The sequence below is a fragment of the Trichomonas vaginalis genome, chromosome I (genome assembly GCF_026262505.1).
Source record: "Trichomonas vaginalis G3 chromosome I, whole genome shotgun sequence".
NCBI lineage: Eukaryota > Parabasalia > Trichomonadida > Trichomonadidae > Trichomonas > Trichomonas vaginalis.
This window is the reverse complement of record NC_067203.1, coordinates 13,874,475-13,892,149: the sequence shown is the minus strand read 5'-3', so window position 1 is coordinate 13,892,149 and position 17,675 is coordinate 13,874,475. Positions and strand designations below refer to the sequence as shown.

Genomic DNA, 17,675 nt, shown 5'->3' with positions numbered 1-17,675 from the left:
GGAAACATCTCAAGACTTGAACAATTTCATTTCGTGTGTTTATATTATATGGAAATAGAGTCTTTTACTGGATATATAACATAGTTATGATGTGTACTCTCTCTTTTCTAGAGAAATCATGTGTTAATTAGAATTGATGATGCACAATTTCGTCATCAAATTTCCGATCACTTTAGATTTATTATCAAAATTTTCGGATGGTTTTAGAGGCTTCAAAGTTTGCAAAGATTGCCTCTCTTCCAGTCGTTATTGTTTCAGCAGCTATCCTAACAATTCTAAACAAGTTTATGTTTGGACAATACGGCAAAGGTGATACAATTTATCCGATTCATCAATTTTCTAAGCCCTGGTTCCAAACCATTATTGGACTTGGTGGCATGGCTTTAGTAATGATCTGGTACGATATATTAAGGTGTGTTAAACACATTAAAATTGAAGAAGAAGCGGTTGACACAAATTATGTTAAAGATTCACCCGAAGAGAAGCAAAACAGATGGAAATTTTACGTTAAATGTGCTATACCAGGCATGGCACGCGTTATGGCACTCGGTTTAGCCAATATAAGTTTATTATTTTTAGATGCATCAACATTCCAAGCTTTACAATGTGGTATTCTTCTATTTTCCATCCTTATCAAGGCGATTTTCAAGAGAAAGAAGATAGTTCTCCATCACCTTGTCTCAATTTTCTTCGTAATTGTTGCAGCTTGTTTCCTTTACGCAGCATCTCTTATCGAATCGCACAGCTCCAAAGAAACAATTACAGCTTTAATACTCGTTTGCCTTACTTTGGTGATGAAAGCCGCAGTTTTCGTTCTTGAATCATCAATCTTCAGAAAGATTCGTACAAAAGCGGCTTTGATCGTCGGACTTGAAGGTTTCTGGGGTTTCTTCTTCGTTTTTGCCGTAATTATCCCAATATTACATTCTTCAACGGTAGATCCCGAAGGAAATGGCATTCACGAGAACCTATGGGATACTCTAGTCATGCTCAAGAATAATGGCTTATGGTTGATCCCAGAATTTTTCGTATTAGGATTTTCAGTGTTAAATGTCATTGGAAGCCAATATGTTACATCCCAAAATAATCCAGAGAGACTTCCTATGCTTGAAGGCACTGCTGCTATCATTGTTTGGCTTGTAGAAATTATTTTGCATTATTCATTGCGAAAAACACAATACGGCATGAGCCATCCACAAATAGGCGAGCCACTGAAGGGATATTCTATACTCAGATTCATTGGTTTTGGACTAATGGCCATCGGAGTCATTGTTTATGGAAAACTTTTCCATTTCAGCTGGCTGTACGCTCAAATTCTCAGTACAACAAGCAGATTCAGATCAGGAAATACTTTTGTACCTCTTTCATCTCAGAAAGAACAATCACCTGAACAACAACAAGAATATACAAAATAAATATTTTCTATTGTTTATTATTTAACTGATAAATACTATTTTTATAACAACAATGAATCAGACAAATGAAAAGGATATCGATTTTATGAAATCCATCTTTTATAAATTATTAAATCAATTACAAAAGATAACATACGTTTTGGACTAAACTTGTCCCATCGGCAATACATTCAAAGAATTTGATTATTATTTTTATTTTTTTGAAAATTGTCAGTAGGATATACTTAATACGACTTAAATGGGTAAATATTTTTGATCCAAAATTGAAAAATGTTATATGATTATCAGTGATTTCACGATTTCTTTCACCTGGAGCCATCAATATTTTTGATATCTATTTGCTTTCGACTTTAAAACTTTTAAAGAGTCATTTCATGTGTATGAATTTCATTGTAATTATTAATTCTTATCCGAAATTATTTATAATATTGTTTTCATCACGAATGGCTTTACGTTTTCTTCTGTTAATGAGTTAAAAAGGCATTTAATCTCACCGAGTGCAAGTATGTGATTTTTATATTTTTTTGATGTCTGATCAAGACACTAGTCCAAATAAGTTTAGTGAATTGAGAAACATCTACAAATATTACATCGATTCGTATACTGCATTGTATCGGTTGAAAGTTGAAAACGATGAAGAATTAAGCTCAATTTACAAAATGATCAAAACAAACTTGATTGATTCAGAGAAATATCTTCCTGAAAAAAATTATAAGAGATATTTTTCATATCATTATCTTTAACAACCGCTATACAAAGTCATATTTGAAACTTGTGAAACTCATATCTGACGATTATCAAATAAAAGAGATACCATATCTATCAAAAGAGTATATATACCTTTTTCATAAAGAATATGGAACTTATTTAAGCAACCCAAAAGGTATCAGATTTGAATTTTTAAAAAATATGGATGTTTGTTATGAAGATACAATTTACAGAGCCATCATGCATAATGACCTAAAGCAATTCATCTATTTCACCCAAAGAGATGGATTTGATGAAAATCAAAAGCTTAAAAGCTATCTATATCCAGGTGATTTCAAAGAATATTCATTACTTGAATTATGTTGTTACCATGGAGCAGCTGATTGTTTTAAGTTCTTAAGAACGAAATATAACTCGGAAATAACTCGAGAATGCCTAAGAAATTCATTTTATTGTGGAAATCCAGAGATCATGAGTGAATGTTTGAAATATCAAACGCCAGATAATTATTGCATGTATAATGCAATTATTTCACACAACATTGATTTTGTTACATTCTTGATGAATGAGTACAATATAGAAATCGATTTATATGCTTGCGGATATTATTATAATCTTGATGCATTATTTGTTTATTTTGATCAGACTAATGATGTTAATAGATGCTTAATTTATTCATCGAGATTTGATATTTCATCCCTTTGTGAATATTTCCTTTCACATGGTGCAAATATCGATGCAAAGGATGATATGGAACGTACCGCCCTTCATTATTCAGCAGAATGTGGTTCCCTAAAAACTGCCGAATTTCTTATTTCTCATGGTGCAAATATCAATGAAAAAGATCAAAATCAAGAAACCCCTCTTCATATTGCAACAGATAAATTTGACGATACAATGGTTGAATTTCTCCTTTCACATGGCGCTAATGCCAATGAAAAGAATATAAATGGATATACTGCGCTTCATTATGCTGCAAATGATAATTTGAAAGAAATAGCTGAACTTCTTATTTCCTACGGTGCAAATATCAATGAAACAACTAAAAATAATGAAACTGCTCTTTATCGGGCGTCAGATTACGGAACTAAAGAAACAGTCGAACTTCTTGTTTCACATGGTGCCAAAGTCAATGAAAAAAATATAGATGGAAATACAGCTCTTAATGTTGCAGCACACAATGATTATACAGATATTGTTCAACTACTTCTTTCACACGGCGCTTCTGTTAATGAAAGAGATAAATATGGAAAATTTGCTCTTCATTCTTTAGTATCTTGTCATGAAAAAGCAACAGTTGAACTTCTTCTTTCACATGGTGCAAATGTCAATGCAAAAGATAAATATGGAGAAACCGCTCTTCATACAGCAGCACATTATGATGATAACAAAATAATCAAAGTTCTTATTTCACATGGTACAAATGTCAATGAAAAAGATAATTACGGAAGAACCCCTCTTCATTATGCAATAGAAGAAAATAAAAAAGATACAGCTGAACTTCTTCTTTCACATGGTGCAAATATCAATGAAAAAGATAATTACGGAAGAACTCCTCTTCATTTTGCAATAAAAGAAAATGAAAAAGATACAGCTGAACTTCTTCTTTCAAATGGTGCAAATTTAAATGAAAAAGATGCATACGGACAAACATTTCTCTTTCTTGCATTAAACAATCATAATAATGTAATGATTGATTTGCTTCTTTCATATGGTGCGAATGTCAACCAAAGAGATGAATTTGGAAGAACCGCTCTTCATTATGCAGCAGAAACAAATAGTAGAGATTTAGTCGAACTTCTTATTTCATACGGTGCAAATATCAATGAAAAAGAAAATAATGGAAAAACCACTCTTCATTATGCAGCATATACAATTAGTAAAGAAACAGCTGAACTTCTTATTTCACATGGTGCAGATATCAATGAAAAAGATAATGACGGAAGAACTTCTCTTCATGAAGCAGTACGTTTTAATAGAAAAGACTTAGTTGAACTTCTTCTTTCACATGGTGCAAATATTAATGAAAAAGATGCTAATGGAAGAACCACTCTTCATTATGCAATTTGCAATAGAAATTATATAGAACTAATTGAACTTCTTTTATCACATGGTGCAAATATTAATGAAAAAGATGCAAATGGAGAAACAGTTCTTAATATTGTAACACGCAATAAGAATAAAGAAGCAGTTGAGTTTCTTCTTTCACATGGTGCAAATCTAGATTATATAAGTAAAGAAGAAGAAGGTAAAAAAAATTATTGGAATTATTCTAGATCTTTGAATTAACTTTTTTTATAAATTCTTAAATTTACTTTTTTGCCGCATTTTTTTTAAACACACAAATATATAATCGATATACCACAAATCATTTACGGATGCAAAGATCAGAAAAATTAGAGATATATTCGTGATATCACACCCTTCAAATTATTTTGGAATAATGATTTTATTGAAAAAACGGACCCAAATAAATCTGAATTGTTGGATATACATATGAAAAATTTTCAGTTATTCTAACATTATCTAACAATTTCAAAGATAAAATAAAACAAATTGTGATTGTACAACATTGTGTTATTCCGAGAAAACAAAATCTTAAAACATAATCAATAAATTGAATATTCAGAAACTTTTTATCAAAAAAATACAAACAAACATATAAAAAAAAATTATTAAATTAGACAATTATTGATTGTCTAACAACTCTAGCAGAATGTGGAGGAGACTTAGTTCTATTACCTGCGGCATTAGTAGTTCTTGCAGATCTCCTCATGTTAGGTAAATATAAATAAGCTCTCTGATTTCTCAACATCGGATTTGTGAAATCGACATTTTCAACCTCTTTCGGATTGAAATTTCTTGCAGTGAATCTCTTTGAATCGCGTGCAGTTTCAGGTAACCTTGGAGTGAATCCACCTCCAAATGTCGTAACACATGCAGAACTTGGCTCAGTAATGAAATAAAGATCTTCTTCATTAGCAACCGAACTTTGCGGTTTAAGTGTTTTTCCTCGCATAGATGCAGTCAATTCCTTCCTCTTTGTTATTTCTTCTCTAGCAGATTGACATGAAATGTTTTCTTCATTGATATCAACTTGGTTACCTTGTATCTCGCGATTCATGGCTTCTAGTTGCCTGCCTTTCTCTTTAACGGCTTCCTCGTATACTTTGATACGCTTCTGAACTTCATCAACCTCTAAAGGATTGTTATCTGTGATTGTTTCAATGCGTGAAAGATTTTCTTTCATTTTGTCACGTTTTTCTTTTGTTTTTTCTAAAACAACTAATGTTTCAGCGTATCTTTGCCTTAAATACCAAAGATACTTGTACTGCTTGGCGAGTTCTGGGTTTGTGGATGCCATAATAGTGTATCTATGAACATTTCTTGGGATTTTTAGCTCTTCCATTATATTTGTCTTCCGAAGTTGCTGCCCAGTCAAAGCAAACGTAAGTTCTTTATCCTTTTGTTTAAGCTCTTTAGTATGGGCATCTAAAGCAGTCAGTTTATCATTGATATCCATGTAATAATTGTAATCAGCATCTAATTTCATTAATTGATCGATCTTCGACAGATATTGTTGCTTGGATTTGGCTAAAACAGTCATTTGGGCTTTGATTTCGTCTCTTAATTCTTGAATTTTCTTGCCTTTTTCAAGACATTGCTGAACAACAATTTGGTAAGAGTTATTTAGCATTGCAAACTCTTTCTTCTGTTGTCTGTAGTCCCATGCAGACTTTTCAAGTAGCCCTTGGAGCTTGACAGCGTCATTTACTAATTGTTGATTAATTTTATCACTGTTTCTGCAGCCTTCTTCAGTTTGCTTATTCATATCTTGTATAACTATGTTTGCTTCCTTCAATACGTTCGACGCTTCGTGATATTTTCTTGTCATATCAATTAAATGATCAATTCTATCGGTCATAGCTTTAATATTTACAATTAACTCGTTGAAATTACGCTGTAAAACGTCGGTTTCAGCATTTGCTGCTTCAACAAGCTTTTCGTACATGTTTTTTTCTGTTTTTAGCCTTTCCACCATCTGGGATTGCTTTACTGTCTTATCCTTTATTTCCTGGAGGTTATCAGAAGCTTCCTGATTTTGGTTATTGATGGAATCTATCTCTTCTTTTACTGAATGCAACTGCATTTTGATTCTTTGACCTTCAGTTTGGATCATTTCGATCTCGGTGAGTATCTTTGAGGCATTTTCTTTCATTTTCTGGGCATCCGATCGACATCCAATGGATTCTGACTGTAAAATACTTGATTGATTATTAATCTCTTTAAGTTTATGCGTTTCGTTAACAGATTCTTTATTAAGGGCCTGCATAATCAATTGCTGTGCAAGAATTCTGCGTTCTTCGACACTTTTCTCGTTATTTAATTTCACACCTTTAAATCCAAGATCTACGACCTTTTCGAGAAGATCTTTAGACTCCTTTTTAGCTTCATTCCTTAATTTCTTCAATTCGTTGTGTCTATCCTCAACTTCTTTAAATTTTGGTTCAATTTGTTTTCTGACTTCAAGTTGAGCATTCAATTGCTCGTTAAGAGTAACAAGATTCTTTTCGTTCTTAGCTATTTTGTTTTTGATCCTTGTTATGTATGCTTCTGTTTCTTCATTTTTCTTTCTTATTATTTCAAGTTTATTTTTGCGAATTGCAATTGCTGTTAGATGGTTTTGGCCTTCAGCAACTGCTGATTGCTTTTGTATGTTTAAAATTGTTATTTGCTTTCCTAATTCAGGATCAACAACAGATTTCGAAACTAAATCACCTAATTCGGCCAGTTTAGCCTCAGATTCTTCATTTTCAACACTTAAGCTCTTCATCCTTGGGAATGCTTCGCGATTTTCTTGATTCATTTCTTGTTGTAAGAGTGAAGATTCATCAATTTGCTTTGTTAACGATTCTACAGTCTCTTTAACGTTATTAACTTCTTGTTTCATGTTTTCAAATAAAGTATTTGCGTTTTTGATTTGATTTTTAATATCAAGAATTTTATTTTTGTTTTCTTGAATTTCTTCTTGTATTAATTTGTTTTCCTTGCGCTGACTTTCAGTTTCTTGCTCTTGTCGTAGTTTTTCATTTGAAATGTTGTATGTTACATCAAAATCTGATTTCAAATCCGAAACAATCGATGCATTGTATTTATCTTTCGCTTCAAATCTTTCCATTCGCTTTGTTGCTCGATCAAACTCGGAATTTAGTTTTGCAATGATTTCTTTGTCTTCATGAATTTGATACAAAATATCTTTAACAGTTTTGGCTTTTTCAACGAGATTCTGGCTAAAATCTTCGCATTTTGTGATAAGTTGAGAGTTTTTATTGCAGGAATCATCAAGCTCTGTTAACATTCTGGCAAAAGATTTCAAATGAGGTTGAATTTTAGGATTATCTTGAAATTCTTCTGTTAGCTCACGCACAACATAAACCATTTCATCATGAAGGGCTTTATCGGCAGTTACTCTCGCTTCTTCCGGTGTTCCCTTCATTAGAATTTGCAAACAAAAAAATTTTTTTGTAACGATTCCAAAATAAACGTAAAGGAAAAATGAATATTAGCTCAATCTTACTATATTTTAATAATAAACATTATTTTATATAAATTTATGGCAAATTCGGAATTTTGACCGAATTTGGATTTCAAAGAATAAGTTATAAAGAAGTATTTGCAATAATCACAACTCATAAAAAGTGTTATTATATATTATGTAATTGAAATGCACAAATTTGAGAAAGTTAAATTTCATAAAAGCAATCTTGGCGGCAGAGTTTATGAAACAAAAAGAATTATACTTTTTAGAGATATAGCATGCTTTTCCAATTATATTTTTTCATATTATGTCTTTCGTTTCTTCAAAAAAATTATGAGTGAAGAAAAAACAGGAGAACAGAAAACTACAGAGCAAACACCGAAGCCATCTGAAGAAGTATTATATCCAGATAGGCCAATAGAGCTCATGAGATTGCCTAACTTAGCAAGAACTGCAGGTGCAGCAGATCATCAATTCATATCCGCGTTTAGAAAATCTCCATTTTACTTCGAAACATCATTATCTCAACAGCAAGAAAGAGTATTAAATCCAACACGCCATGAATTACTTAAACACATAACAACAGATGCTCCAACGTTTGCTTTCCCAGCATGCTTATTAAATCCGAAAGATAAAATTAAATCTCTCGAAGAACTTAAAGGACAACAGGCCGAAGTTCTCGATGAAGATACAGTTAGACTCGAATTCAAGAATACAACATCAATTACAAGTGAAGATGTCATAGATCAGGCTAAACTTGATAGTTCTGATGATGACGAAGAAAAGTCTAACTCTGAAGATGATGAAGATATGGCTGCTGACTACGCCGCTCAGTATGGTGACCAAGAAACGGGCGATGTTGATGATGAAGATGATGATGACGAAGGTGATGATGATGAATAATATATTTATATAGAATTAAATTTTATTGTTATTCAAAATCCGTCTATTTTAAAATTAGTCCTTACCCATTTAATAACTATCTCAAAATAATAAATTTGTACAGTTAAAATCATATTATACGATCGATCAAAAATTGTTTCTCTTGAATTACTGGCAAATTCATAATATTTTTAGTAGATTTTTGCCATTTTACGGAATATTGTATATTTATCACATTTCTTGGTATAAATAAGATCGATCAATTTCCACCCTTTCGAAAATTTTAGTTATTTTACGGTCATACTTCGGTAGTTATGAACGTTCCAGATATTCTACAACAAATTATTTTCTTATCGGGGTAAGTGTTCGCCCACTTTGGAATGATAGAAATTCCGGCGGTTGGATATAAAATCTCCAGATGGCGGAATCACCTCTTCAATTTAAATTTATAGTTATAGGCTGCTCCGGTGCAGGCAAGACCTCAATTCTTAGAAGACTCTGCGAAGACAAATTCAACAGAGGCACACAATCTACGGTCGGCATTGAATATTTTACATACGTCACAAATATCGAAAATAAAATGGTAAAAATGATGATTTGGGATACAGCAGGACAAGAAAGATTCTATACAATTGCAAGAGCTTACTTCAGGAATGCTTTAGGCGTAATTCTCGTCTACGATATAACAGATAGAAAGAGTTTTGATCAGCTTCCTCGCTGGCTGAGAGATGCCCGTGTTGAAGCAGATCCTCATTGTACAGTTATTTTAGTTGGCAATAAATGCGATCTTAAAGATCAAAGAGTTGTATCAGAACAAGAAGCTAAAGAATTTGCTGCAAAGAATGAGCTCACTTATATTGAGACTTCTGCAGCTAACAATGATAATATTCAAGAAACTTTCTTGGAAGCTGGCAGAGACCTCTTAAAGAAGGTGGCTGCAGGAACAATTAGTGGCCAGAAATCTGCTACAGATGGCGGCCATAGTGTTATTATTCCAGATCCAAAGACAAAGAATAAGAAGAGGAATACTTGCTGCTAAAAATATGTTTTACTGTGATCTCTACTATAGATAAATATATCTAATGATGTATTCATCAGGTTTTCTCTAAAATTTTACTTTTATACAATTGCTGGTTGCAGCAACTGGTATTTTTTTAAATATGATAGAAATTTAAATATATTTTTACTACTTTTTGATTCTAAAGAGCCGGTAAAGTTTATTATCCATCGAAATTCTCATTCGAAATCGAACTCGGATGAAAATCTTCAAAAATGATGTTCCGGATGTAGAGTATATAGTCATATATATTGGACAAAACACATATTCCAATTCAATATCTTAAATCAATATCATTTAGCAAATTTTTTTTATAGGTTCGAAAGTAATTTTAACACAAACAATATACCGAGTAGTAAAAACATATGTGTTCATATATTAATAAATAAAATACATTCATTTGATACTCCCCACTCAAATCCAAAATGGATTGAGGAATCATATCATTATATCTCTTTACGATGATCCAATTTGAATGAGGTCTCCATGTTTGTGCAAATTCATCTTGTGCAACATTGATTAAAAAGTTAGTAAGCGCAATAAAAATAATTTACAAACAAATAAATGAAATCATCGCGGATATGGAATATGTAATTCAACTAAACGTTTTTCAATGTATGCTCTAATCTCATACATTTCTTGATTCGAAAGATCATTTAAATCGACATTAATGATGCCATTTTCTTTAATTAATGGGGTCTTATACTTATTTAGCATTGATAGAATCTTCTTCTGATCTTGCATGCCTGGAACAAGGAATGTTGCTTTGCCAAAACATGTTTTTTCTCTTTCATTAAATTCTTTTGTGCAATCAACGAAATCTTCCTTTTGAGATAGTATCACATACTGAGAGCACTGTTCTGGGGGTGAATCTAATAGAGCATCAATCTTATCTTTTAATTTGGAGGCTTCTCGGGTCCATTTACTCAGTGTTCGAAGTTTGACTCGTTTGTGTAACTTTCTAAATTGTGTCTTAAGTTCTTTTGCAAGGGCAAACGTGAAAAAATCTTTCTTATTTGCTTTCAATGGGTTAACCCAAACGCATTTCATATCACTTTCCCATTGAATTAGGTACTTGTATTTGTATTCTATCAAATTCTCTTTTATCATAGATAAATCAACAGGATGTTTAATAGCTGGTATATTATTTTGCTGAGAATCTTGATCCGGATTTTCTTCAGGAGTAATAGTTTTAGAAAATACGATTGAGCAGGGGTGTTCCATTAGATCTTCCATAATCTGAATGCAACATGTACGAAGTTCTTCTGTCAAACTCATCTCTCAAATTTTTTATTTCACAATAAAAAAGTTAGACATACGAAATCTTTGTTTTCTTATAGCAATTAAAATTTGATCATTTAATTCATTTTTCAAGAAGAGGATTATTTTTTTGACATTTTTGTAATAAACCCTCGGATTTCTGCTTTACATGTCAGATTTTGAGTACCGAAAACTAAAAAAAATCATCAATCGCTTCACGAGAAACAAATAAACAGAGTCAAATATATCGAAATTAAGCGAAAATAGAACGTAGATTTAAAAAGAAAAAATGTAAAATTTTAGCAACATTTCTTTTGATTGCCTTGCTTGGTTTCAACAAGATTTGGTTTGGGATTATCATTATCATCATTCTTCATTTCCCTAAAGGCTTCTTCCGCAATATCTTGGAACATTTTAACGATACTCTCATGATCAGCTTTAGCTGAGACTTCGTAGAAGCGAGCGTTAAGTCTGTGAGCAAGTTCCTGGCCCTGTTCGTATGTTACTGTTCTGCTATCAACAAGATCTGTCTTGTTGCCAATAAGAACGATGTGTGGGACAGTGGAGCAGTCTTCAACTAATCCACTATGCCATGTTTCAATAGAATCGAAACTGTCATGATTATCAATTGCATAAATAAGAAGTGCATATTGAGCATCACGGTAATACATTGGTGCAAGAGATCTAAAACGCTCCTGGCCAGCTGTATCCCAAAGATGCAATTTAACAGTAGCATCGCCGACCTTCATCTTTTTAATCTGAAAACATGCACCAATTGTAGATGTTTGATCTTCAATAAATTCACCACGGTGAGCGACGTTAACGATTGATGTTTTGCCGACTGTACTTTCGCCCAAAAGTACAAGCTTGACGTTGGGCATTTGCTCTGATTCGTGAGACATTGAAAGAAATGTCAAACCGCCTTTTCCTCTCAAATTGTTACTTGAAAGTTATTGTAGATTTCCTAATGAAAATGAAACTTATACTAAGGGTAGAATATCACCCCGAATTAAATTGCTAAAAAACATCTGAGCTTAAAATTTATTTTGTTTAGCAAAAATAAAATATGTATATGATACGGTTTCTAAATATTATAACTAAATGAAGAAATATCAAAAATTAAATTTATTGTGGAACCAAAAACATGAAGTTCCGATGAAAATATCATGGGGTTCGCTTTGAATTTGATATGCAAATCTATTACGTTAATCTGAGCCTACATATTGTTCGAAAATTTTTTTCCGAAATGAATTCCGAGTTTTGCCATTTTGACGGCAAATATTCCAATTTTCAATTCAATTTTTTATATCATCAAAAATACTTGGAACAATTAATGACATGCTTTGTTCGCATAAAATATGGAATCTTTGAGGAATTTTCACAAATTTTTGAACAAATATTTACGAATTATGATAATTCACTATGAACATACATAATACACCAACAGTATATTCTAATTATCTAAAAAACAAAAAGAAATATTGTAATGAAAGGATAAAATAAAATAAAAAATTCGAATAATGCGATTTTGCCGTTATAAAACAATGCCATAGAAATAGCATGTTCCACACCTAGCTTTGGAAATGCTTTTGCTTCAGGCCCAAAAAATTGAGAGTAATACGATAAGAGGGGTTTGGCCTTTCCTTTTTATGGTTCGCACATCCGTCCTTGCCGATGCCCTTAAGGCCATCACCAACGCTGAACGCCGTGGTATGCGCCAGGTCCTCATCCGCCCATCCTCCAAGGTTATCATCGCCTTCTTAAAGGTTATGGCTTCTCGTAACTACATCGGCGATTTCGAAGTTATCGATGACCACCGCTCTGGCAAGATCGTCATCAACCTTCTTGGCCGCCTCAACAAGTGCGTCGCTATCTGCCCACGTTTCGATGTTGGCCTTGGTGACCTCGAGATGTGGCAGGCTAAGCTTCTCCCATCCCGTCAGTTCGGCTATGTCGTTCTTTCCACAGATAAGGGCATCATGGATCACGAAGAGGCTCGTAAGCACAACGCTGGTGGCAAGATCCTTGGCATGTTCTTCTAAAGTAACTAAAGCTGAACATCTTATTTAATTCACTTACATTTTTGTCACAACGAAATTACAAATCTAAAATAAACTGAGAAAACGATATTAATTATAATTTCTTCCGTTAGAGCATAATTTTTGCTTTTCTTTCTATTTGCTTATTTGTTCTAATATGATATTTAAAGGGAAATAGGTCAAAGCAAAAAGATATATATCAAATAAAAAAATCTTTATACATTCTATACCAAAATGGTGTTAATAAAGATGAGTAAAGATAGCGAGTAATACCTAACAAATTTCATAATATAAAAAACACAATTTTGTAATATATATATCTCCTGAATACAAGAAATTCACTAACGTTTGGATGTGTCTAAGGAATGAATTTAAATTGGAATATCTGGGAAAAGAATAATTGGACGATCTGAGAAAATAACTTTCTTTCTGATAACACTAACTATTTGTATTCCGCTTTCTGAACCTCTACGCATAACGCATAAAGGCTTTTTCAGTCTGTGAACTTTTCCTTTTAAGTAATGGTTTCCGATTGTAAGAGTTGCTGATTCACCATCAATATTCAAGGGACCAAAAGTTTTATCACCAAAATCATTATCATAAGGTGATATCTTTCCCTGAAGTTCTATCATCGCCCATTCCTGTACTCCATCCGAGTTCACAAGAACTGGAATCCTCATGGACGTTTTGAATTTTTTTTCCCGAATTGAACACTTTTTTTATCTTCAATCTCCTAAGTCATGATCAAGACTTCAAGTATGTAATATAATGATTTCGTTACAGCATATTCAAAGTCAATCAGCTCTAAACTCTATGATTCCAATGGAGAAATTCTGAATGTCTCAAAGTTATTCTAAATCACTCATGAATTATGCATTTATTCAATGCATTTAGATATGGTTATTGATTGTTTATTCATTAAACTAAATTAATTCTCATCAATTTCATATTCACATCACCAAGTCATTTATTTCGAGATTTTGATATAGAGATGCTCTCATTCAAGTGATAAGATAAAATCAAATAGTAAATAAAAATAATTATGAAATGAAGATATAAATATTTATATCTGATTCTGACTATAATTAACAATAGCATATGATTATTCTATTTGTTATTGACATGGTTCGTGCCATGATTTTTTAAGAATTCGATGATGTCTGTTTCATTTTGCTGAATTGCAATTGTAAGAGGATCAATATTAACCGTTTGTGAATTTCACGTAATAATGATAAATATAAGGAGAGAAAGAATATCATAAAGAAATGTTTGATGTGAAGAGAAAGAAAAAATCAAAAATTATTGATTGATATGAAAATAAGCAGTAAAAGTCTCAAGTTGACATCTGCACCATGTTCAACTAAGTATTTGACAAGATCTGGCAATTTCTGGCATATAGCTATTGATAAGGGGAATTCATTAAACAAAAATTGACTCCATTTAAAGAAGAGTAATAATAAATGGAAGAAAATTTCGTTACAAATCATGTTGACATTTGCACCATGCTCAACCAAGAATCTAACAACATCAGTTGAGTTATACATAACTGCAGTATGAAGAGGGCAAACCTTAATACATATATAGGGTGTCCAAAGGTGCGTTTAGCACAGCGCTCTATATGAGACTATTAAAGGAGATATATGCTGATTATAAATATATAATAAAAAATATGAATATATGTATATGATAAGTAAGTTGTATTTTGGCGCCATGCAGGGATATAAAATGAATTTTGAGACAAGAGGCGGTTTCGCGGGAAATTTTGGCGGGATTTTTTTTCATTTTTTAATGAATCATAAAGAAAACATCCTCGCTCTTGCAAAAAAATGCAAAGACTGTAAAAAATCTACGAGACATTGGTAAAATGCTTCGGTATGGATGCTCCTAGCTATTCCACTGTAACGTATCATGTTAGGATGTATCACTTTCATGAACAAAAAGGCGCCCATCATAAAAAATTGACAAAAATCGCCGGATCAAAGAAAAATCAAAGCAATTCTTCAAGCGCTAGATGAAGACCCAAGAGCATCACTCAGAAGGATAGAGGAGATGACAAAGATACCACGTACAACAGTCAGTTATTATCTGCACAATTATTTGAACTACAAACTAGCGTATACACGTTGGGTTCCGCACAACCTTAATTCAGTTCAAAAAAAATCTAGAGTCCAATCTTCGAAAGAGCTCCTCTCTATATTGCGTGCGTATCAATCCAAGAAGTTTCGCTTTTTAGTAACAGGGGACGAGTCTTGGTTTCAATATGCAACAGAAGCCAAAATCATGTGGATCCCGAAGGATGAAAATCCGCAAACATTCCCGAAGAAAAAAATTGACACACCAATGATGATGTTGTCGGTTTTTTGGGGCGTGAATGGCATCATCGCAATTGATATTCTTCAAAAACCTAATACGATGAATGCTCAGTATCTAATTGACAATGTTCTTACTCAAATTATCAATTCTGATGAGTTTGAGAAATCCAAACAACAAAAACAAAAGTTTGCAATTCATTTTGATAATTCAAGAGTTCACAAAAGTCATAAGGTAATGAATTACTTGTTGGAAAACAATGTCAAAGTTGTTCCAAACCCAATTTATTCACCTGATATTGCACCCTCTGACTTTTATTTATTCGGCACGCTAAAAAAGAGAGCTGAAGGACGCGAATTCGCGAGTCCAGATGATCTTGAAAATTTTGTAAGAGAGCAATTTGAGCAATTTTCTCATGATGATTTAAAGCGTGTCTTTCAAGCCTGGATCGATCGCTGCGAACGCGTGATTGAATCCAATGGTGATTATATTTAAATAAACTTTATATATATGTAACTTGTTTATTTCTATTCGCAGTATTCAGGTTTGTGCTAAACACACCTTTGGACACCCTATATAAATCGAACGCAATAAAATGTTGGTGAATAATAATTTATAGAAAATATAACAAGGCAACGAAAGATATGTATTGAAAGAGAATTTCAAAAAGCAATGATAAATATGAAAAGAACTAGCATGTAAACAAACAATGAGAAACATAAATAGAAAGAGATTTTGATGATACAATGGGAAAAATGAGAAGATGAATAATGCAATAAAATTTTGATTAATAACCATCTTGTTGACATCCGCACCATGATCGACAAAGAATTTAACAACATATGTTAAATTTAGTTTGCAAGCAATTGAAAATGGTGTTTCATTCATGAATAAAAGACTATGTGATATAATGATAAATATTGGAATAAATATAATTTCATAAAGCTTTGATCAATATGAATCGAAATCGAATAAAGTTAAAGAATAGTAAATTTCATAATACAACTATAGATATCAATAGAATAAGAAATGTATATAACAATGATTTACATTCAAAAAATTAAAATGTTATTAAATAATGATTGATAGTAATCACAAATGAATGTTATAAGGCAATGATAGAAACTAATGGATAATGAATGTTATGGTAAAAAAGCAAATATTTAAGAAAAGAGAAATATATTAGAAGATATATCAATCTATAATGCAAAGAATGATATGAGCAAAAAAGATAATTTCATAAAGCAAAGATCGATATTAAAATAAATGGAATAAGTATTAGGTTGACATCCGCGCCATGCTCGACTAAAAATTCAACAATAGGCATTAGATTTTGTTGGATAGCAATAGCTAGAGGGCAAGTATTAATATTATTTGAACATCATTTATAAACGATGAATATGAAAAGAGAGAGAATCATATAAAGACAATGAAAGAAATCATTAATAAGATAATTTCAAAAATCGATGAAGGATATAAAAAGAAAGATAATAAAATGCAACATTAATAGATAAAAACATATAGATGATATAATTAAGTATTGATAAATATGACAAGGGAGAGAATTCCATATAGCAATGATAGACATAAATGGAAAAACAATATCATGCAATAATGATAAATCTGAATATATAGATAATTTCATTAAACAAAGAATAACATTAGAAGATAGAGAATACAATAATAATATTATAGCTACGAAAGCAATGAGAACGTCATATATATACAAAGAATTCTATAAAAAATTAATGGATATCAAAATAAAGAGAAGAAGTTTGGCGTTGATATCTGCACCATGTTCAATCAAATAACTTACAACATCTAGAAAATTATGTCTGATTGCAATTGTGAGAGGACAATCATTAAAAAAGCATGAACGTTATGGAAATAAAGAAAATGATGTACAACTATGATAAACATGAGTTGAGTAATTATAATTCTGTGAAATAATGAAAAGCCATTAAATAAAGATGTATATGACTGGAATAAAAATTTCTTCAAACAATGATTAACATTAATTCAAAGAGAATGAAATGACTAAGCAATGAATATAATAATAAAGAAAACATTACAATAAAATGAAAAATATGGGAAGCAATTGAATCCTGTTAATATTTGAAAGATATCGAACAAAAGAGAAAAAATTGCATGTTGACATCTGCACCATGCTCAACTATGTATTTGATAAGTTCTGGAAAATTTTGCTGTATTGCAATAGAAAGAGGATAGAGATAAATCGAGAATGAATTTCATATAATTATGATGAATATAAAAAAACAATGAAATTTATGAAGTGAAGTATAATGTAATAAAGCAATGAGAGATATGAAAAGAAATAAAATCCAATGAAACAATGTTATATATGAAAAAAAATTAGAATATGTTAAAATAATAAGGTACATATATAAAAAAAGAATCACATAATAAAACATTAGATATGAAAAGAAAGAGGATGAAATACTATG

At 31.7% G+C, this 17,675-nt stretch overlaps 10 protein-coding genes and 1 pseudogene across 11 annotated transcripts, besides 1 other annotated feature; 7 read left to right on the top strand and 4 right to left on the bottom strand.

The window, feature by feature from the left end:
• Positions 1-155: 155 nt before the first annotated feature.
• TVAGG3_0982870 (negative regulation of mitochondrial outer membrane permeabilization protein) lies at positions 156-1,451 on the top strand (the record flags this gene model as incomplete). The annotated part of the gene is made up of 1 exon (XM_001323746.1): positions 198-1,415. One exon carries the CDS (start codon positions 198-200, stop codon positions 1,413-1,415), a length of 1,218 nt encoding a protein of 405 aa, XP_001323781.1.
• A 491-nt stretch (positions 1,452-1,942) lies between these two features.
• On the top strand, positions 1,943-2,158 carry TVAGG3_0982860 (spectrin binding; the record flags this gene model as incomplete). Its single annotated transcript, XM_001323745.1, has 1 exon — positions 1,943-2,158. One exon carries the CDS (start codon positions 1,943-1,945, stop codon positions 2,156-2,158), a length of 216 nt encoding a protein of 71 aa, XP_001323780.1.
• A 166-nt stretch (positions 2,159-2,324) lies between these two features.
• TVAGG3_0982850 (cyclin-dependent kinase inhibitor 2C-related family) lies at positions 2,325-4,412 on the top strand (the record flags this gene model as incomplete). The annotated part of the gene is made up of 1 exon (XM_001323744.1): positions 2,325-4,412. The coding sequence occupies one exon, from the start codon at positions 2,325-2,327 to the stop codon at positions 4,410-4,412; it is 2,088 nt and encodes a 695-aa protein (XP_001323779.1).
• Positions 4,413-4,774: 362 nt separating this feature from the next.
• On the bottom strand, positions 4,775-7,620 carry TVAGG3_0982840 (cilia- and flagella-associated protein 58-related family; the record flags this gene model as incomplete). The annotated part of the gene is made up of 1 exon (XM_001323743.1): positions 4,804-7,620. The coding sequence occupies one exon, from the start codon at positions 7,618-7,620 to the stop codon at positions 4,804-4,806; it is 2,817 nt and encodes a 938-aa protein (XP_001323778.1).
• A 375-nt stretch (positions 7,621-7,995) lies between these two features.
• On the top strand, positions 7,996-8,692 carry TVAGG3_0982830 (uncharacterized protein; the record flags this gene model as incomplete). The annotated part of the gene is made up of 1 exon (XM_001323742.1): positions 7,996-8,565. The coding sequence occupies one exon, from the start codon at positions 7,996-7,998 to the stop codon at positions 8,563-8,565; it is 570 nt and encodes a 189-aa protein (XP_001323777.1).
• A 250-nt stretch (positions 8,693-8,942) lies between these two features.
• TVAGG3_0982820 (small Rab GTPase RabA5) lies at positions 8,943-9,671 on the top strand (the record flags this gene model as incomplete). The annotated part of the gene is made up of 1 exon (XM_001323741.2): positions 8,963-9,583. One exon carries the CDS (start codon positions 8,963-8,965, stop codon positions 9,581-9,583), a length of 621 nt encoding a protein of 206 aa, XP_001323776.1.
• A 472-nt stretch (positions 9,672-10,143) lies between these two features.
• TVAGG3_0982810 (acetylation-dependent protein binding) lies at positions 10,144-10,900 on the bottom strand (the record flags this gene model as incomplete). Its single annotated transcript, XM_001323740.1, has 1 exon — positions 10,172-10,879. One exon carries the CDS (start codon positions 10,877-10,879, stop codon positions 10,172-10,174), a length of 708 nt encoding a protein of 235 aa, XP_001323775.1.
• A 219-nt stretch (positions 10,901-11,119) lies between these two features.
• On the bottom strand, positions 11,120-11,763 carry TVAGG3_0982800 (small Rab GTPase RabX19; the record flags this gene model as incomplete). Its single annotated transcript, XM_001323739.2, has 1 exon — positions 11,161-11,763. One exon carries the CDS (start codon positions 11,761-11,763, stop codon positions 11,161-11,163), a length of 603 nt encoding a protein of 200 aa, XP_001323774.1.
• A 742-nt stretch (positions 11,764-12,505) lies between these two features.
• TVAGG3_0982790 (Chain W Ribosomal Protein S15a) lies at positions 12,506-13,005 on the top strand (the record flags this gene model as incomplete). Its single annotated transcript, XM_001323738.2, has 1 exon — positions 12,511-12,903. The coding sequence occupies one exon, from the start codon at positions 12,511-12,513 to the stop codon at positions 12,901-12,903; it is 393 nt and encodes a 130-aa protein (XP_001323773.1).
• A 138-nt stretch (positions 13,006-13,143) lies between these two features.
• On the bottom strand, positions 13,144-13,598 carry TVAGG3_0982780 (chromosome transmission fidelity factor 8 (CTF8) family protein family; the record flags this gene model as incomplete). The annotated part of the gene is made up of 1 exon (XM_001323737.1): positions 13,272-13,580. The coding sequence occupies one exon, from the start codon at positions 13,578-13,580 to the stop codon at positions 13,272-13,274; it is 309 nt and encodes a 102-aa protein (XP_001323772.1).
• Positions 13,599-14,481: 883 nt separating this feature from the next.
• Positions 14,482-15,785: a mobile genetic element.
• TVAGG3_0982770 lies at positions 14,578-15,705 on the top strand (annotated as a pseudogene). The gene has a single exon. A coding segment is annotated over exon 1 (1,128 nt).
• Positions 15,786-17,675: the final 1,890 nt, after the last annotated feature.